The 22385-nt window shown below is 39.5% G+C and overlaps 1 protein-coding gene across 11 annotated transcripts in view; it reads left to right on the plus strand.

Moving 5' to 3' along the window:
• The window catches only part of Ryr2 (ryanodine receptor 2), a 505092-nt gene that overhangs the window by 152282 nt on the left and 330425 nt on the right, over positions 1–22385 (plus strand). For all 11 annotated transcript variants that reach the window (XM_078023113.1, XM_078023103.1, XM_078023102.1 and 8 more), the window contains 4 exons: positions 1819–1897; positions 4649–4761; positions 12304–12403; positions 13013–13109. In XM_078023113.1, coding sequence (XP_077879239.1) covers positions 1819–1897; positions 4649–4761; positions 12304–12403; positions 13013–13109 — 389 coding nt within the window. The remainder of the gene's footprint in view (positions 1–1818; positions 1898–4648; positions 4762–12303; positions 12404–13012; positions 13110–22385) is intronic.

Consider the following 22385-nt stretch of genomic DNA (forward strand, 5'->3'; position numbering starts at 1 on the left):
TAAAATTGTCTAAAACCAAATAAAAGCAGGAATCTATCCTGTTAGTCGTTGCTGCCTGGCACTATTCTTGAAGTCCCCGCTTGACCTGTGAGATAAAGAATACAGTGGTACAGTTTGACAGCGAGGCTGGAGAGGAGGCACCCATACAGAAATGACTCATTGGTGGAGAGTGCTCATATGTTTAAATGTTGTGGGAAGCACTCCACCTTCAGGAGCAATCAAAATGCACACTGTGAAATAATAAATGTTTTAAGAAGACTTTGCATTTCAGAATTAACAGCATATCAGAGTTGAGTTTACTCAGTTTGTCAGTGCTGAGATCTGGGGTCAACTGCACTTGGCCATCTCACAGCCTGGGATGCTTTTCTGGGCCTCTTAAAGTTCTAATTGCATCTGAAAATTTCTTTCATTCCTTCAATAAATTTGCTTGATCATCTCTGTGCTAGGCACTACTCTCCATGCCTCCATGGAACTTCATGAAGTTAGTAGGTTAATTATAGCATCTTCCTCAGTGTTCCCGTGAAGCTTGGAAGACAGTGTGTCTGTTAGTAACTGCAGTGCTGAGGACTATGATGTTGCTGAGGAAAATCACAGAAAACTTTCATAGGCATCGCCTTGTTTGTCTGGGATGTCTGTGTATTGTAAAGTTGTTATTTTTTCTATAATAAAAACAGACATTTCACACAGTTTATATCTGAGTCTGTGAACTTTAGGGACCACTGTGAGCTGCCTGTCTCCAGGTTAGACTCTCAATCCTGTATTGACCCAGTACAGGTTTTGGGGACCCTTGAAACTTCTGTAACCACGAGAGCCAGTGCTTCATAGTTGAGAGGCCAAGTCATAGTCTCCAGGTCAAGTTGATGCCCCATCCCTATGGTGCTGACTTCTCCCAATCAGTTCATCTCCTGCCTGTACACACTCACTGGGCGCCATTTAGCTGGATGGGCCCTGTTCCCTAATAGGAATTTTATAGCCTTTGCATTAATTGTCCAGAGCTTCTGGAGAGTGGCCTGGGCTTTCTCAATCCCCAGAATTGTGTCTGGATACTCTTTGCAGGCTTCTGTTATTGTTGGCAGTGAGCCTGCTTCGTGCAGATGGTGGTGTACTTTAAGCTCATGCCACGTTCATCTTTGTGTCCGCATTCTTATAGCACTTAACAAGGTGTTTGAAGTTGGAGTGTGGGGATAGGGGAGTTAGCCTGAAAAATGATCCTAAACTTTTATGTCTACGAACATATAGTTAGGAAAACCTAAGGTTGGGGGCCGATGATAGTATGGAGAGTATTCCATTATTCCTAAGGAAACACACACACTTACATGCACGATCAGACTTCATTTTAGTAAAGCCTACATGATGCATGCCAAAGTCAATTCTGGATGGATTTCGGAGAGTTTAAAAAAAAATGGAGGAGAAAAGAGAACTAGAAGATAAAAGTAGTTTTCCAGTTTCTTCTGGGGAGAGGGTTCTCGCTGTCAGATCACGTCGTGCTCTTGCTGGGGATCATGAATATCACATGAAGTGAGAGATGTACAAACACATCCCCAGCCACTTGTCTTCTTGTTCTGACAGAGCACATTTCCTTAGTCTTTATGAGGGAGAGAAGACCACATTTCCTTTAGAGTATTGCTCCTAATGAATGCTGTGCTAGGGCTGTTCTGTCTCAGACATTTAAAAGCCTGCGCTTTGTGCAGAAGCATCCAAATTTTTAGAAAAAGGCTCATCAGCAGAGACAGACACATATCAAATCACTTGTCAGAATAGGACTCCACTGTGACTGTCAATGTTGAGTGACAGACAACTCCTGGTTCTGTGTTTTAGTATCTGTGCTGCCTCTCCACCTCGAGGTCTTCAACTGATAAGCTGGCTTTTGACGTTGGCCTGCAGGAGGACACCACAGGTGAGGGCCTTGGGGACGGTGAGAGCTGGGCTGGGTTGGAAGATGCTACGAGACACCCTGGAAGTTGCATCAGACCAGTGCTTTCGTGGGTAGAGTCAGAAAAAAGTGCTTTCCTACTTGACGTTTTTGGTAGAGGGAGGAAGTATATATTTTTCCTATTGGTAACTCCCATGTAATTAGTTGGATATTCAAACTGGCTTTCAAACCCTATTCTGTGAGTTTGGAGAGAAAAACTAGTATTTACTATCCAATTTACTGGGCGTGAACTGTCCTAAAATGCACTATTTAGTTTATGAAGTATCGCCGCATGTCTCTCAGCTCAAACATATTTTAGGTATACACATGTAAGCTATTGAATCTCAACACTCAAACAAGAAGAAAATAAAAATCTCCTTCATTGCTCTGCCCACAGGGCATTGTGCTGCATGTCTGTCTAGGGACATGTACATTTCCATATTTTGAAACAAAGTATATATTAACACATTTATCCTTTTGGAAAGTCAAAAAAAGAGAACTGTTCTCAGTTCTCTGAGGACTTTACACTTATTTTATAAGCCTCTGTACAGTTTGACTCTTTTATCTTTCACAAAGAGTATGCATGACTTTGGGAGTTAAAAATAAATGAGACCAAGTTGAAAAAGAACAGAAGGAGGTAGTTCAACTTTGTTCCTTTCAGGGAAGGGATCAGCCCATCCCCACACCCCTTCCAGAAATCTTTCTGGTGAGCTGTGGGTGTAGCTCCATGATAGAGCACTTGCCCAGTGTGCAAAAGGCCCTGGGTCCAGTCCCTGCACTGCAGGAATAAACAAAGCAGAGCAACAGCAAACATTTTCTGGAATGCTGTGCCACAGTAGGGTGAGTATTCATAACAGTTACTTACTATATATTTCAACAAGCTAGAAGGAAAGAGCCCATGTGTTTTTATCATAAACAAACGAGAAATGTTTGAGAAGGTAAGTATCTGATTTGAACATTGTACCTTGTTTGCATGTATCAAAACATCACATGACACTTTATTAACATGTTCAGTTTTTACCTTTTACGTATCAGCTATAAATTTAAAATACTTTCTCACATTCTCTAGTTTAATAAACAACAAACATATAAAAACTATATTTATAAACTAAGAAAGTCTGAGAATCCCAGGCATTCTGATTTTTCATTTTCTATAGGCTCAGTAATTCCACATTTTTGCTAGGGTTTTAGTTTTCTCATTTAGTGTATTTTAGCACACTGTTAAATGAAAAAGAAAGTCAAGTTTGCTCTTCAGAAGACTTCAAGACGGGTTCTAGAACTTGTGTTCCTACACTGAGATAAGAGGATGACAGAAAGTCAGTCCCTCTGCCTAAGTTTGATCCCTTATAATATTCTCCCCTACCCATGACTCTACTTCTTCTGAATTGCTGAATTATTTATTGTATTCATCATTAGTTTTCTGCTTTCCTTCATCATAATTAAACCTATAAGGCAGGTGATTTTTTTTCTTGTTTACTAATGTTTCTCAGGCTACTGTGAAGCAGTAATTGGCAAACAGTGGGTACCCTATAAATGCTTGTGAGAGTGAGTGAAAAACTATCTACAGTTCTAAAAAAGTGGATTTGGTGAATGAATAAAGGCATTCTGCTGGGTAGTGACCTGCAAATAAGACTGGTTTGTATAAGAAAAGCAGCACAAGGCCCAGGCTACATATTGACTATAGGATGCTTAAGAAATATTATTGGATTACTCGTTTATTACTTCATGCAAAATTAACTTTTACTGAGTGCCTATAGTGTATGCTACTTGGAGCTGGGAAGACCGCAGTGGGGGAAAAAAAAAAAACATGTGGAATTCCTGCTGTTAGGGACCTTGCATTCTGGCATCAGTAAGTTAGGAAGAGGAAATATGTTTATAGAAAAATAATAAAGCTGTGGAAGGGGAGAGAAGCATAATTACTAGCTAATAGATATCATTAGAACTCTGTTGCCACTTTGGAGAGAACCTATCTTCAGGTCTGGACAGACTGAAGGATGGTGTGCCTACATCCCTACATCAGCAGAGGGGCTGAAGAATGATAAATGGACATGTGGTCCATGGTTATGCTGGACTTTTTTAGAAGATATGATTTGATTTAATGTGTAGCCAAGTCTTTTTGCAATGTATTCTTATGTACTAGGATTCTCTTTTACTTTACTATGAGATTAATACAAACTACATTTTAAAATAACAAAGGCAAAAATGGGGTTGGAACAGTAAGATTTTAGGTGACAATACTTGGCATCCCTTTTTGAATCAGCATCTCAAAGTCCTGGGAGATTTAAAAATAAAAAAAAAATCACCATAATGGAAACTGTCAAATCATAAAGTCCTTCTGAAACTAAAGTGACACCAAGCTAGGTGTTATTATAGAAGAGCTATGTGAACAGGATAATGGTGTGCGATTGCATAGAGTGAATTCAGAACTGGGTGGCTGCTGAATTTGGTCTTATGTGAACTTATATAAATATCCTTAAATAGTTCTTAGTGGGGGAAGGGGTAGACTAAAATCTTCCCAAAATGTCACATCAAGTTTCTATTGGAAGAAACTTTGCATTTTAGTATGTCTTATCCTAAGCTAATTTGGCTAAGTTTGTTAGATTTTCATGGTCTAAGAGAGAAATTTGCATGAAATTTTACATTTCTGAAAGTCGTGCTAATGGAATCACTGGCAAAGAAAACAGATTTTAAGTTAAAAGACCCTTCTCTGTGTTTCACTCTCCTTTCACTCTGCAGGTGAGGCCTGTTGGTGGACTATACATCCAGCCTCGAAGCAGCGATCAGAAGGAGAAAAAGTACGGGTTGGAGATGACCTCATCCTAGTTAGTGTGTCCTCTGAGCGGTACTTGGTAAGTATGGACAGTAGGACTGGGGGCTTGGTGCTGTGGTAAAGGACAGCACATGAAATGGTCACTTTAGGGTTTATACTGCCAATTATCTGGGGAAATTGGTAATGAACAAGCCCATTCCTCTGTGTGGTGAGTTATTGACAGTGTGCAGTCACTGGCAGGGACTATTAAATTAAAAGTAGTACCTGCTGGTTCATAGCTGGGGGAGGCCTGAACATTTCTCCACTTGTTTGCTGTAGCTGATATGGATGGAAACAGTCACCATGCCAATTCCTGGAACAGTGCAAATGTGCAGCTTGTAAAATAAGCTTCTATCAAGCCCTTGCTACGTGCATGTGTGTGCTGCAGAGTGACACATTTGCTCAGGAGATGTGCAGTTGATTTGGAGTTGTCTTTGGATATAATTCATGCGGTAGATATAATTCATGGGCTTTTCAGTATACAAATTCTACATTTTAAACTTTGATGTTATTCTATATTTTTTGTTGTTGTACCACTTGTATTTTCACTATATAACAGAATTTATTTGACAGGGTATTATTCACCAAAGGAGTGGAAAATTCAGAACCTCACAGAGGCTAGAGCTTCTAATGTCAGTTCTGCAGCTAACTACCTGAGCAAGTCATGTAACTCCATGAATACCAGCTTTCTCGCTTGTAAAGTGAAGTTGTTGGTAATAACAGAATGTAGAGCCAAGGTTCTTGAGAAGAGGCAGTGAGATAATGAATTTGAATATAATTTGAATTAATAAGCACTGTTCAAATAATAGCAATAGTAATGACCATGTCTGAGATATGAGGTTTACCTCCTGTTAACTTTGGAAATAAATGAACCTTGTAGTAGTTAAAATGAACAAACAATTTCCAAACTACAGTTTAGCTAATTATTTAAGTTTCCAGCTTTAACTTTTAAAAAGAGCTACAAAAGAGTATCCAACCAGGTTGTTAAAATGTCCCTCTCATTTGGTAATAAAGTCTGCACTTTAATTGTTCATGTATGTGGGGACCTAGCAACAGCAGAAACAACAGAAGAGACTGTGGACCCGTGATGCACCAAGTCTGCCCTCAAGAGACTTAGTGGGGGCTGCAAACTGTGTCAGCTTCCCACCACTGTGACAAAACACCCGACATAAGCCACTTCAGCAAAGGAAAGGTGTACTGTGGTCCATGGTGTCAGAGACTTTCATCTTCAGTTGCTTCATAATTTGGGGCCTGTGTGAGGCACATATCATGAAAGGATTATGTTGGAGCCAGCCTGCTTGCTTCATGTGGCTGGGAATCAAAGAGAAGGGGGCTGGAGTCCCAACGTCCCTTTCGGGGACGAGCCCCCAGTGACAAGATAACATAAGGCAATGAAGGGTATGGGATGGGAAGACTTTAGGTAATAACACTTTGTGTCATTTTTTTAAACATCAACATCCCATAAATGTACTGGGAGATTTTTTTTTTCTTTTAAATCTTGGTAGTGCAGCTTTCACATTACCAGCCCAAAGTCCTTCTGAAAATCAAGTAACAGGATTCAGTGGTTTTCTCCCTCTGGGCCCTGCCTCCTCAATGATCCACCACCACCTCCCAATAGTGCCATCAGCTGGGGACCAAGCCTTCAATACACAAGCCTTTGCTGGGCGTTTAAGGTCCAAACTACACCATAAACCACATCTCTGGAGGTGCACAGGCATGTGATCAGGCAGGTTAAGGGTGCTGCAGGCAGTCCCAGGGTCTCAGTGTGCTGCTGCTTCATCTCAAATCAATTAGTACTGTGTCCATAGAGTACCTGGGTGGTGGGTTGAAGGGCTTTTATGGTGGACTTGGTGGGAAGATTCAGAAACAAGAAGGGGCAAATGATAAGGTAGTGAAAGGACTCTGAAATAAGTCAGGAATCTGTGGGACCATCCACACAGAGAACACCAGATAACATGTGTGCATGTGTGTATGTGCACATACATATGTAGGGTTTTGTTCTTGTTGTTTTATTCATAGTCTGGTGAGTCTGAGGCTGGACCAACTACGTAACTAAGAAGTTTCTGCATTGGGGCTGTTGGGAAAACGAGTTCAGCATGTCAAGGTGTTACGAGGATGAGATGCTTAAATCCAAGCCAGGCCCCTGCACTGGCATAGCATGTGACTGTCATCCTTACCTGGGAGATTTGTGCCCATGGAGAATGGTTAAAGAAACTCACATGTTGAACCAGAATAAGAGAGTTGGGAAAGGAGGAGAGCAGGGAATGAAATAGGTGGTTTTGAATAAAGATCTGTTGTGTGAAAGCAATATTCTGAGAAGATGCTGGTGTGGCTAAAAATAAAATTTGTGCCCAAACACAAATTAGTTAAAACTATATAAAAGAAACTTGTCTCACTGTTGACCTGACAGCTGTTCAGTCGCTGGTGTCTGTTGACCCAGGAGCTGTTGCCCACACTATCCCTGGTGGCTAACCCGAGGTTACCCCATCCAACACTGCTGTGCGTGGAACACTCCACAGCAAGGCTCACAGCTGCTGGAATGCCAAGTTGATCAAAACGATTCAGAAGGCTGATTTTCACCCCACCTTCTTTGAAGGTGCTTTGTGCATGGAAGGAGGCACATACGCTTTATGAAGTGGGCAGTGAAACATGTTTTCCCTGAAATAAAGCATCTTATCTCTAAGAATGGTTGTAACTACTCACCCCAATCATGCCCTTTCTCATCTTCTGCTGTTTTATATTCTGATATGAAATGATATCTTAACCCTCTTTTCAGGAATATCTAAAAGGGAAGATATTCTTTGCCCCTATTGGAAAATTTGTCTTCTTTTAAAGAAGACTTTAGTGAAGCAGCTAAGGTATGAGAGAAATGCACAGCTAGATGAAAGCAGGGCAAGTAGCTATTACTAATGGTGAATCCCATTCCCAACTGAATAAAATAAGATACAGCATATAAAACATTTATATCTGTGTTATATGTAAAATCACCCTGGTGTGCACCAAAGATCCCAGTTTATGGACTGGCTTGTTTGCATTGGAAATGATGATTCTTATCAATTTTCTGTTAATAAGGGCATCTGTAGACATACACAGTTTTTACATTGCCAAACGACTAAGTGGAAATTAAGAAAAGCACAACCCTCCAACCTAAAGAGTGAGGGAAATTAAGACTTTGGTTCAGGGAATGCTATTTTAGGGTTCACAAAATTCTCTCCTACTCACCTTAGAAGATTTTTGATAACAAATGCAAAAGTGTTTTAACTGCACAATAAATTGCCTCAAATAGCATCAAACTGAGGATAAAACAGTGATTCTAAATATTTTCAAGTTCAGCTGAATGGTAGAAACTACTCCGCTCTGTGCCTACTCACCACATGTGTACTACCAAGCTGCGCTCTCAGGCTCTATAATGCCATTCTGATGAATTTACTGAGCCTTAAAAAAAAATATCCTTGTGGGCTCAGGTAATAGAGTCATAGAATATTACAACTAGCAATTGCACCTTTTTTAAATGCCCATGATTTGTTTGTTTTTCAGAGGAACAAACTGAAGCCTGAGGGTTAAGATTTATTTACTGTGTTTTCTGTCCCTTGATGATGATTTATTCTGAATGCTGGATCACCAAGGCCCAAGTGCCTGATATGTACTAAGAGATAAACAAAGGAATGTACAATTGCATCAGCTAAGGGTTGAATTTGGAGTTCCTAAAAATTCTGGGGCCATGGGTGCCTCTGGCAGTCTGAAAGCTTTATGACTTCTTGTCATAATAATTTATTAAAAAGCATAGAATAAATATATAGGGCTACAAAAGAAACTAAAAATACTGAAGTATGATTTAGTGAGCTTTAGGATATGAATCCTGAGAGGGGATTTGTAATGTCACTTCTGTTTCTGAGATCGTGTGCCCCAAACATAGTCTTTGGACCTGTGGTCTTGATTGACCTCATCCTCCTCCCACTGAATCTGAGCCTGTGTTTGTGGACAGTATCCACAGATGCTGGGTGTGCATTTTAAAGCTTGAAAATCACTCAATTTTAGGTTAAAGGTGAGATGAGTGCCCACATCCTGATGTGTGGATTGTACTGCCAGAGTATTGTGTAAATTCTATGGTAGTTGTATTTTTCAGCGAAAGGCTGCTTTTACTTTCTACTCACATCTATTTTTGCTTTAAAGACAACTCATCTTTCTTTTGGTAACTGAAACTGTTACTGAATTTTGAATATTCAATACCATGGCTGACTTGATGCTGTTCATACTCAGATTTCCCTTCACTATATAAGCAGCAAAATTAAATAAAAGCATCCAGAGTTGCTATGCCCAGAGAATATTTTCTTTCAAAGAGTGCACATTTTTTAGATCACTTCATATGACTGTAGTAGACCCTAAGGGCGTGCTGAGGACTCGAGTGCACTGATGCTTGTGTTTTATCTTCCTCTCATGTTGTCTCAGGTGTGCCTTAGACATTACCTTCCAGCTTCTCCACCCTCACTGTTTCTCAGTGCAGCAGCTCCTCAGCACCTAAACAGAAAGTCCTTGGCATGGTGACAGCTTCTGTGCACAGGCCCTTTGATAGCTGCATCTCTCAGTGTGAGCTGTAAGCAGGGAGGGGTCTCTGCCGGACCCCATGCTCCTTTGCCTCTGCCCACTGGGGGCCTTGGCAGAGTTTCTCACTGACCAGGGCCCTACCCTTCTGCCAATGTCAAGGTTTCTAGTACATTAAAAATGAAAATCCCTGATTTACAGAAATTTTGGTATGTTTTAAGTATTTTCACTTAGCACTTGAACATTATTGTTATTCATGTCTAAATCCAACATACGGATAAACTTATCTAGAGATTTTGTCTCCAAAACGGGAGGCCCAGGCCAGTGATTTCCTTGTGTTCCCTCAGAGCTTCCACCCCGAGGGTGCCCCCCTCCACCTGTGGAAGGCCATCCATCCCTGCAGGCCCAGCACAGCAACTCTCTCCACAGTGTCCCCAGAGCTCTTACAGTTCCTGCAGTGTTGTGGTTGAAGTTCCCACAGCATTGTCTGAATGCACAGCATTGTCTGAATGTACCTACAAGAGTACAAGCATCCTCAGGGTACAGAATGCATTCTATTGATATTTAGCTTGATGTTTTGTACACAGTACATTCGACAAATCCAAGATGATTCAACAAATAATTATCTACTCTTCATATTGACTGAGCTTCCACTCTTGCAGTTTTATCTCACCAAAATAAAACGTAAGCATTAGTATTCTGAATTATTTTCAGATGAGATCCCAGAGATTTTTATCTTCTATATATTATAATGTATATATGTGAGTATACATATTTATATAGTGTGTGTGCTTTTTGACTAAGTCATTGAAATAGGAATATTTATGGAATTACTTAGAATATGTTTTCAAGAAAAATGTATGCTGTTTTAATTTTAAAAGGTGGATTGGTGTCTCCATGTACTGGTTTATTAATTAACACTGAGGATGGCTATGGATTAGGTTATGAATCTCTGTCAGATTACAAGAGAGAGAAAACCAGATAATTACATTGTGTGATAATTGCTGTAAAGGAAAATATATTTTACTTGCTTGTGGAAGCAGATAGACTTTGATTTATTCATAACAGTGAAAGGATTTAACATATTGGAGAAGAAACTGAATTAGTGAAGGAGTCCCAGCTGGGCTGCGGGTCAGAATGAACAGCCTGAGGTGATGGGGAGGTTGTGCAGAAGCAAGGCAGCCAGGGAAGGCTAAGGACAGGGCTAAGAGTACATGCCTGCTAAATCTGACATCTCCCCTGGGAGGCTTTTAATCTTATCAGCTGGAAAAACTGCTGATGAGCTAAGTGGACAAGTCACCCTGTCAGAAGTTTCTTGGGTTTTAGGAGAAAGAGAACAAGGGACATGTTCTTGATGAGGACCTGCATGTCCATATTTAGAACAAGGAGGCCTTTAGGGTGTTGGCAGGCCTGTGGAGCACACTTCGGTTGGCTCCTGCAGTCTGTGATTGACCTTTACCTCTCTGGGATGGTCAGGTTCCTGGGAAATCACTGGTGTGAGTAGATTCTCTAAATGCTTTGGCTGTCACCAGGGTTGGGAACGTGTTGCAGAAATATTGCAGGGGTACTGGTGGTGTTGCCGAGAAGACTCCAAGTCAAAAGTGGTGGTTTCATGTAGTTTTGAAATTCTACAGGCAGTTGGGTAGTGTAGTAAAATAAGCAAGACATTTGGCTATACTCATAATTTTGTTTCTCTCAGTTAACATTTTGTAACTCATATCTTATGTCTCAATATATTAAATGTCATTATTTAAATACATTTGTATTTTTAAGAATGAAAATCTCCATCATTAAACAGGGTTGAGAGGTGGGAGGGAAAGGGAGAGAGAAGGGAAATAGCATGGAAATGGAACGAGACCCTCAGGTTTATACAAAATTACATACAAGAGGAAGTGAGGGGAAAGGGAAAAATAATACAAGGGGGAGGAATGAATTGCAGTAGTGGGGGTAGAGAGAGAAGAGGGGAGGGGAGGGGAGGGGAGGGGGGATAGTAGAGGATAGGAAAGGCAGCAGAATACAACAGACACTAGGATGGCAATATGTAAAGCAATGGAAGTGAAACTGATGTGAATCTGCAATCTGTATAAGGGGCAATATGGGAGTGCATAACCCACTTGAATCAAAATGTGAAATATGATATATCAAGAAATATGTAATGGAGGGGTAAGACAAGATAATACAAATGGAAGAAATGATTTACAGTAGAAGGGGTAGAGATAAAAGGGGAGGGGAGGGGAGGGGAGGGGGGATAGTAGAAAATAGGACTAACAGCAGAATACATCAGACACTAGAAAGGCAATATGTGAATCAATGGAAGGGTAACTGATGTGATACAGCAATCTGTATACGGGGTAAAGTTGGGAGTTCATAACCCGCTTGAATCAAACTGTGAAATATGATGTATTAAGAACTGTGTAAGGTTTTGAACGACCAACAATAAAAAAAAAAATAAAAAATAAAAAGCAAAAAAAAAAAAAAAAAAAAAAAAAAAGAAAATCTCAAATTTGTAACATCTGAGTTTTGGAGGAAATTCATTATCCTAATTTCAGATCCTGATTAAGAAATATTGCCATCTAATGGCTGATGTATCAAATTGCAGATAACAGTTCCTAAAGGATATAAACAAATGCCCAATTTGGTTCTGCCTATTTCACCTATCTCGCCAACAATGATGAACTATTGCTGTGTGATATGGAGAAAACTTAATTATACTTTTAAATTTCCCATCTTCTACACCATTTTTTTCCATTAACAAGCCTTAATACAAAAATTGTTTCTTTGTATAAATAAATTTACCTGGTGTATTTATTATTTGTGCAGTTTCTGATTACTGGTTTAAGTTAATACCTCTTAGCATAAAGTTGAAAAATACCTAAAGTCAAATAGAAACCATTACTATTGTTTCTCCTACTAGTCTTTGAATTTTTGAGTTGAGTAGACGCCGTCTGTGGACGTTTCCCAGCCTGCAGTGTCCAGTTAGCACTGACAGAGCATGACACGCTGGGACTGACAGCTGTGCCCCTCTTGCCTCTTGCTGCAGCACTTGTCTTACGGCAATGGCAGCCTGCATGTGGATGCAGCCTTCCAGCAGACCCTGTGGAGCGTGGCGCCCATCAGCTCAGGAAGTGAAGCAGCCCAAGGTAAGAACTCCACTTCTGCTAGAGGGCTCATCTTTGCGGAATCTCTTAATGAGTTGTCATTAGAGTTCTTTTGTGTCCAAATAGTCTCTCAAGCAGATATTGGACATTGAGAATCTTGTTTAAGCTGCTGTTTAAAAGTGAAGCTTACATTAAGGTTTCTCTTTGCTTGTTATTTATGCTGTTGTCAACTTTAGCTCATTAATGTGGTTTCATTTGCTAGGTTTATAAGAGTTGTGTCCTCTAATGTTTTGGCCTCAGGGTATTGCTCAGTTGGCACACATTGACATTCCTCATCTTCCAGGCTCAGGCCTTAGAGCTGCAAAACCATGGTGTTCTGCAGCAGGATTTCCAAGGGCCATGCCTTCGTTCATTTGGTTTATTCCCACTTACATAGGTTCACATGTGCCGTGGTAACATATTCATGTGTGTAATGTGGTCATGTATCCTGATGGGGAATGTTACCAACTGGGACTCAGAAGTTAGCCAGCACCGTCCACTTCTGTGACCTTGGCCTCACTAGACTTGTGTTTCTCTATGAAAGTAGAAGTTTGGACCAAATGGAATGTCTGGCTATCAGCCCCAGTCACAAATGACTTTTATTCATTCCAGGGTATCTGATTGGTGGTGATGTCCTCAGGTTGCTGCACGGACACATGGACGAATGTCTCACTGTCCCTTCAGGAGAACATGGCGAGGAGCAACGGAGGTTGGTACCTGAGCCCAGCACATGGTGCTAGTTTTGTTATAGTTGCTGCCTTTTTCATTGCATTGAAAGTATTTTCCTAACTAAAGACATGTCTGCTTGGTATGCTAGCTTAGCACAAGAGGGACCATGGGTATCCTGTCCACTGAGGTGATCCATTTCTTGGCTTTATTACAAGTTTTTTCTTATGCTTTTCTTATCAGCAGAAGGAGGGCTAGACATTCTTGTATAATTAAAACACACTAAGAAGCACTGAGCAAAATGAGTGGATTTGGCGGGGTAAACACATTAAATTCAACCACTTAAAATATCATTATTGTTCATATGCTTTGATTCATTCTCAAAGAGGTTTAATCTCAAATTCAGTTTCAGAGTCAGAGTTCTCAGATTTTGCAAAATCACAGGATCTTCCTGTATTATCTATAGCTTATTGACAGATAATGAAATTGTCAACTTTGCTTCATATTTTGTGATAAAATACATCTATTAATACTTTTTGACATTGAGAAAAGAGTAAAATAGTCTGCATTCACTGGGAAAAAAATCCATAAATACTATAAAGCTGTAAGAATATTTAGGGTTATTTGGTTGCTGCTGCACTTCACAAGTTAATCAACGAATATAGTAAGGTGAAGACATAAATAATAGGTCACAGCTAGAGAAGGCCTTATCTGGATGGTTTATTGTGTGTCTATAAATTTTTCAGTGGGTATTTCTCATACTAACATGGATACTTGAGTATCTTGTTTAATATTTATTGTACATTAATAAGAAAATACAGGGAGTGTTTAAAAAATATTTAATAATCATTTAACTAGCTCAGGAAAATCACTCTGAGGCCTGGTCCTGGGTCTTACCTCTCACCAGGCAGACCTTGATTATGGTGAAGAGTGAAATGCAGCTCCTGGAAAAATTCCCTCAACTAAAATTGCTGCATTTAGTGAGTTAGGAAGAAGATGGCAAAGGTGCTAAAATGCTTTATGAAAACATGGGGATATAGAGAAGCCGGCATGGTGGCACATGCAAGTAATCCCTGTGGCTTGGGAGGCTGAGACAGGAGGATCACAAGTTCAAGGCCAACCTAAGCAACTTAGTGAAGCCCTGTGCAACTTAGTAAGACCCTGTCTCAAAAATTAAAATAGACTGGAGATCTGAATCTGTGGTTAAGCACCCCTGTTTTCAATCCCCAGTACAAAAAAAGTAGTTAATTTGAGGTGAGTACTGAGGGTCTAGGAGACATGAAATAAGAATTTGGGATATCTGGAGTCTTAGACAAAGAAAAAGCATGAGTTGAATATAAATCAGTAATGTGGTGGGATAGTTGAAGGAATGGGCATCCATTATTGTTAGCTGAAATGGAAAGAGTAGAGTGGACATGAGGGGAATGACAGCCATCTGTCACTGCTCTCAGAAGTCTGTGAAGGCCTGGAATAGTTGCATCAGGCTGGAGGGTGAGGATGGAACTCTGCAGAACACTGATACTTAGGATGGGGACAGAAGAAGGGTCAGGAGGAGACAGGAGCATGGTGAGGTGGAGACCCTGGGAAGGTAGCTATGGAATCCAAGGAGGGCTGAAGTGTGGATGTGTTGAATGCTGTGATGTATTCATGGAGTTGGGGGTTTTAGGAGCTGTGTCAGTGTATCTGGGTCTTCAGTCCTGTCTTGTTCAGTGGAAGATTGAAACCAAGTGATGCTTGGAATTCCTGTGGCACTACAGGGACCTGTGGTTAGGGCATGGATCTGCTGGCTGCGTGACTCACACAGGTGACTTTCCCCCTATGTAAGACGCAGTTTAAATGTTATCTCCTCTTTCACAGGATTGTTTTCACATTAAAGGAGAAAATGTGCATGAATCAACTAATTTATTGATTGTCATTGTTACTGGCATCGTTATTTAGACTGAAGAGATAGCATCTAGCCATATAGTAGGGAAATCTTTGAGGGATCCTGGGCATGAAGGAAGGTAGAGCTTCGACTTTGTGGGAAGAGAGCCTACCCTAGATTTAAGAAAGCCCTTTATATTACTGCAGGAAAAACCCGAGAAATTAGAAAGGTGTGTTCACATTGTTCTGAGCCCAATCTCCTGTACATACCGTGTAGGCCTGTCCATCCACCCCAAACATCAGGCTTGATTTAATGCTAATGATTTTTACATGGATTTAATCTCAGCCAATATTAGCTAAACATATTGAGACTCTATCAAGGTAGAGCTGACAGTAAGAATATATGTGTCCCTCTTTATAGTATGTCCACATGGGTGAAATTAGATGAAAATGGATGTCAGGTCATGACTTGGAGGAGAAAGCAAATCAGAAATAGGCAAACTGGAGCCTTGAGGACGTTGCTTAAGAAAGAAGAGTCAAATTTGTCTTGATTACATAGTGGGACAGAGTGATTATTGACACATAATGATGAAATCATTCTTTACATCTATATTTATGAAGCACTTTAGTATTTCAAAACATATTACAGTAATTACAAAGACTTTTTATTTAAAGAGTGGAAAAAGTTTTATTCTTTGCAACAAATAAGGAGACCATTGGGGTTATTTGCAAATTGTTGTTCTCCCAAAAAAGGAAAGCCTGGTGATTTTACTGGGGAGCCTACACACACACACACACACACACACACACACACACACACACACACACACACACACACACACGAAAGCCCAGGTAGGGGCAGAGGCACATCCCTGAACATGCTCAGTTTAAGGTGTATGTTTCTGAGCATGTTCAGTTAAAGTTGCTGGATCTTCTCTTCAATAAGAAAGGATGGTGGACATATTTCTGGGCATGCTTCGTTTAAGGAATGTGGATGTTTTAAAATTTTCCTTTGTTTTCACATTGAATCATTGCCTGTCCCATAGGGAACTGGGGGAGGCAGAGGATAGCTCAGCCTGTAGGTTGCATTTCTTGAATTGATATCACTCTGTTTGGGGATAAATGCATGATAATGATCTAAAAATACTTTGGGTTCATTTAAAAGAAAGCAAAAATAATTTGATTTTCAAACAGGGATCTGAAAGCTGGAGAAGTTCTAGGAAAATATTTAAAATCCTCTTTTACTTCACAGCTCATTGTTGTAATTTTATCTGGTTATTCCTATTAATGATACACTTTAATTAAAATTCAGCAACCAAAATAAGATCAGCTTTGTTCTAAGAAATAGATGGAGATGACCAGCAATGACATTTACGTCCGAGAAGTTTAGAAATATTCTGATCATCAGTGCTGTGTTCCAAGGTGGATTTGTCAATCTGCCCTGCCTTGGTTCACCAACACTTTTGAAAAAAATATATATATACATGTATGTACATGTGTGTGTGTGTATATATAAAATCTGTAATTGTAGCTATTGAAAATGCAGTTCAGTGATGGGCTTTGTAATTCTAGATACCATTAGATTTATCTTTAACTTCATCTTCATATCTACAGGTGTATGTATATGAGATTACTTCTCTGTTCTCATGAGGAATATGACTCTTAGAATGAAAAGCCTACAGTGGACCATTCAATTAAGTAGATAAAATTGAAGAATGAGAAGTATAAAGGGAAACTTGATATTTTCCCCTGTACTGTCTTCCCATATTATATGTAGAGTGGACTCTGACATGCTCTATATTTCATCAATTTTTTAAGTTTCTTGAGATTTTTCTAGGAAGACATCTGTCTTTAAAACTTCTAAACAACAATGAAAGTAGTAAAAATATAACTGCAGTAGCATCCACACTTAGGTGAGGTAGAGTGATTCTTGGTTCTTACTGAACCTCTTCAGTTAGTGAGATAGAAGAAGTTGAGGAGAAACAGATTCTGGTAGTTGGTAAGGGATTTTTCAGATGCTGCATAAGTTTTAATTACGCTTTAAAATGACTTTCATTCTGGAAGCTTGAAATATGATTACCAAATTTTATTTTAAGAATACACACACACACACACACACACACACACACACACACACACACACATTCTCTTCTAGATTTTGTCTCTGGATTGTATCTCTTTATTTCTTTCCCTAGTTTTATGTGAATGTAATACAATATTAACAAAGGCATTTCTTGTGCACATATAAATTTATATTTAATTTGTACCATATGAATTAAGTATGCCATACTTAATAATAATAAATTAAGCTTATTAAGTTTAATTAGTAGTAGTAATGCTGCTGGTGGTAGTGTATATTTTTGCAGTGGTGGGGATTGGACCCAGGGGCTTACATATGCTGGGCAAAGCTCTGCTACTTAGCTATAGCCCAGGAAGTTTAAATATACTTTTAAATGGATAAATTAGGGGGAGTATTAGATGGCATATCTGATTTGAAAACTAATATTAGTGAAATATTATTTGTAATGCATTATTTTTATGTTAAAACAGTTAAAACTACGTAGCTTGTACATAGTCTTATTTGTTCAGTAAACAGTTGTGGAGTGACTGTCATGTTCTAGGTTCTGGGCTTTACAGTGTTTAGGAAGAGATGAAGTGTCTTCCTCAGGGATTTTGCATTCTAGTGTGGATTTTGACAGTTAAAACATAAATATGTTATTTGTAAATGCACATTTGTATGTACACACAGATAAATTGTAATAGTAAGAGCCTGTCGAGAAAAATAAAGCTGGGAAGGGAATGGAGATGGAGTGTTCATGTGTGCTGTGTGTTTTGTGGGAGGAGAGACACAGGTTGTACTGTATTATACTGAGGTTGTACTGCTTCCATCTTACCAGCCGTCACTCTTGTACTTGTTCTATTACTTTCAAAAGCTGGCAATTAAGTTATAATTCCTGATGATATCTGGAAGTAAATTCTGTGTTTTCTTTCCAGAATATGATTCAGCAGAGAGCTGTGCTGTGTATATTCATGACAATATTTTCACCTCTGTGTCTCTTTTAGTATTATGATGAATTAAAGAATAGTAATTGTAAATACTTGATGAGTCATGAGAGGGCTTTGATGTAATGAATTAAATATCTTTCAGTCTGGTTCAGGAAGAGAGATGAATGGTTAATGTTCCTGAACACAATTGGGCAACTAATATCCTTGCAGAGATATTGTCCTTAATCACTACATAGGGAAAAGCATTTATAGCACATTTTATGTACTACAAAAAGGTCAAGGATGAACGTCCCCATTTTGAGTGATTTTTTTATAAAGGATGTAAGGTCTCTTAGGATTTTTGTTTATTTTTGCAAGTGAAAGTACACTATTGAAAACTTTTTTCCCATTGAATGACCTTTGCGTCTTTGTCAAAGAGCAGTTGACTATTTTTGACTATATATATATAGTTATATTCATATTTGAGTATTTAGATTTTTTGGTGCTAATGTAAAATTTAAAAAAATTCAAATACCTGTTCATTACTGATAAACAAGAAATCAATTGGCTTGTTTATATTATTTTAGCATCTTGCAACTATTATTAGTTTCAGGAGCTTTTACTAGTGTTATTGTTGACTTTTGGGGCTTAGACAATCAAACAATGTGTGAAGTTAGTTTAATTTCTTTCATCCTAGTACGTATACTTGTAATTTATTTATTTATTAGAATCAACTTTCAATATAATCTTCAGTAGCAGTGGTGAGAGGGGAAATCTTTGCTTTATCCTGACCTTAGTGGTCTTTGTGGGAAAGCTTCTAGTTTCTCATAATTACAATGTTAGACATAATTTTTTATAGATACTCTTTATCAAGTTGAGGAAGTTCTCATCTATTCCTATTTGGCAGAGGTATTTTAGCATGAATAATACTTTTCTCCTTTTACTGATATTATCGTATAATTATTTTTTCTTTAGCTTATTGATGTGGATTATATTTATTTATAATTATTATTGTTCAGTGACATTTTAAGTTAGCTACATTATGTATACAAAAAGAGAAAGTAACTATTTTTGCTACCATGCTTGTATTCAAGTTGCACATTTTTTTTAAAGTGATAGTTTCTATAGATACCTGTTATGGCATATGTATTGTTGATCATTATTAATTGCTGATGATTTTTCAATGAGGAATTGAATTCTGTGTTACACCATAAATTAAAAGTAAATTTAGGAATATGAAGAATTCTACTATGTTTAATGCCCTGTATTATAGTTATTGAAACACATGGATTCCATGTTTCAAGCTTCTGCTGCACTCTACATAACTATGCATGTGAAGATGGTATGAGCAGGCAGGGGGATCTTCAAAGGCTGGTGCCCTACCTTTCTCTGTGTTTGACTTTTATATTCATAATCATTGGAGTTCAAAATGACTTATTAAATTTCCTTTTATCCTTGTTGCTTCCTGCTTTGGTGTTCAGCATTGGTGCGCACCCTAGCCTTTCTCTCGAAAAAAGTCATCCCAATGTGTTTGGACTTGGAAAGTAGGACCCTGAGGAGCTTTGTCCCAAATCCCTCTTTAAAGTCATGGGCTAAATGTGAAAAGAGCAAAAATAAAAGGAAAAAAGAAATGTCCCTTGGAGCCATAGCCCCAAGCTCCTGCAGTACTGTAGTGATAATTGATAACATACGCATTCAGTATTAAAATAATGTGCTAAGTACTGAGAGCTTTCCTATGTGAGCAATCAAAAGTACATTTAAAAATGCCCCAAGTTTTGCTTTTATTCTTTCTTTCTTTTTTTTTTTGGTGCAGGAGGTAGATACTCTGAAGCACTCTGAGTTTATTTGTGTTTCGATTGGAGGGGAGAAGAATCTTCCCAATGTAGGTATTAATTTCAGAATTAAAGTTTTATTGCAATAGATACAATGGACTTTCAAACTCTGAGATTACAACTACGGGTAATCGGGGCATGACTTCTAGACCTGAGGACAGCAAACTACTGTCGGTGGGCCATGTCCTGCCAGTGACCATTTTTGTAAGCAGAGTTTTATCAGAGCACAGCCATGCAATTATTGTTCTTGTTGTTGTTTTAGTTCTAGGAATTGGACCTGGGGGTGTTTTACCACTGAGCTATATTCCCAACACTTTTTTAACATTTATTTTTTATTTTTTATTTTGAGACAGGATCTCAGAATGCTAAGTTGCTTAGCATCTCGATAAATTGCTGAGGCTGGATTTGAACTTGTGATCCTTGTGTCTCGGCCTCCTGAATCACTGGGATCACAGGTGTGCATCACTGTGCCTGGCTTCATGCAATTATTTTTAACCTTGCCTGTGTTTTCTTTGTATTATAACAACAGAGTTGAATCATGTGTCAGAGACCATGTGATCTGCCTGCTCAGTTCTTTTGGGGGGGAAAAAAATTGCCCAGTCCTGTGTTTTGTCCTAGTGGTAGTGAAAGTTGGGGGAGAGGGTGCGCATGATTCCACAGTCCTGGAGACAGATGGATGCCTGTGCTAAGGGCCAAAGAAAAGGTGACAAAACCAGTGGCTTCAGGAGTAGACATAAGTGAGAAGAAGGGAGGAAATGGCCAGGAAAAGCAGGATCCTCTTAATTTAAATATAGTAAAGCTTTGTCGCGACCCCTTGCCCGCAAGGAAGACGCAACTCAGGAATCTTCTTTCAGCGGTTTATTCAGGCCCTTGATATTTCTTCTACTAATCCCTCGGATGCCCCTCCCAGCCTTAATATAGCATCTCAAGCCCCAATGCGAATCTGCACGTGGAACTTTTTCATAGGGTGCTAAAAAACCATGCGCCAACTCTCCCAAATAAGGAGTTGTTTGTCACATACCACAGCGGAGCCAGCGCCATCTTGTAATGGCGACCATAATCTGCATAAGCGGCAGAGGCGGCTCACCACAAAGCTTCTTTTCAGAGCTTGAATTTTTATAGTGTCCTTTTATTATCAAAACGTATTTTTAGAGGTATGAAATAGAATATTACTCAGCCATAAAAAAATGAGAAATCCTATTTCGGATGAACCTGAGCCCAGTACGTTAAATGAAATAAGCCAGGCACAGAAAGACACATTGTACACAGTGTCACTTACGTGTGGAATCTATAGAAGTCAAACTTACATAAGCAGAGAACAGGAAAGCAGTGGGGAGATGTTAGTGATCGATACAATATTCCAGTTGGGAGGCATATGTGCAAGAGATGTACTGTATGAAATGGTGCCATAGTTAACGAGGATGCATCATGTCCTTGAAAATTAAGAAAGTACACTTTAAGTGTTTTCACCACAGAACAATGATAAGGGGTGACACATGAATTGACTTGGTTCAGCCATTCCACAGTGAATACGTACTTTAGAACACCATGTTGTATACCATAAATATATACAATTTTTTTTGTTGGTTTAAAACAGTGCATTGACAGGTACTAAAAAGTCATGGATTTGCAAACATGTTTGGAATCATTCTATTTGTTACCTCTAACTACTTAGGCAAAAGGAGTGTGCCCACTTGGCTCAGAAGGAAAGCTGGTGGGTGGATGCTGAACTGTGCTTACGGGGACGACCATCCCTGGTCATTAGATCTCTGCATATGACTCAGCATATGACTGCTGAGGGGAAGCACATGTTGAGCTTGGTCAGGTGCACGGAATGCGGGGGGTGAAGGGGTGAGGGCACACCAGGCCCTGAGAAGCTCTCAGACCTGTGGGGGAACTACCTGGAGAGGAAGCAAAGCTGTCTTCCAAGAACTGCCAGGCTGCACCGCCTGGCAGGTGGGTTCTCTACCCCACTATCAGCCCGAGACGGACACCCAGGAGCATCTGGACTGCACTCCACTGGAGACCTTCACCTATACAGCTGTGTTGGGTTCCTGACTCTGCACAGGAATGGTGTGAAATGGGTGAGGAGGCAGGGAGCTGATACTTGGGAGTGAAGACGCTCATTCCCTCCTCACATGGCCCCAGCAGGCCCATATCTGAGGCCGCACTGCACCTGTGTGCACCAACATGTCCATAATGTTACTGGTTTTAAATGGTTCAATTCAAGCAAAAACGTCCCTAAGTCCTGAACTCCCTGTAGGGAGCATGGAATGTCATCACCTCATTAACACTGTCATCTCTGTCCTCAGAGCTAGCACTTGTTGCTGTGTACAGACTGACAGGTCCCCATGGGTTTTGTCATTCGGTTCTTCCTCATAGAATGAGGTAAGAGTTACTGGTAAGAGTTCATTTCATATTTGGAGAAAACAAAACAGAGTCCAGCGGCTTGCTCAGGTTCACACAGTGAAGTGAGATCTTCAGAAAGTAATGAAATGTGAAAGTGACTTGTCAACTTTTTGATGCCCTGAAAAAAAAAAAAAAGTCAAGTGAGCTCATAACTGTGATGCCATCCAGCAAGAATGCCCTCTGGCAAAGCTTGCTCTTATAAGACAGAGGGGTCTCTTACTAATAACATG

The sequence above is a fragment of the Ictidomys tridecemlineatus genome, chromosome 10, assembly GCF_052094955.1.
Source record: "Ictidomys tridecemlineatus isolate mIctTri1 chromosome 10, mIctTri1.hap1, whole genome shotgun sequence".
Lineage (NCBI taxonomy): Eukaryota > Metazoa > Chordata > Mammalia > Rodentia > Sciuridae > Ictidomys > Ictidomys tridecemlineatus.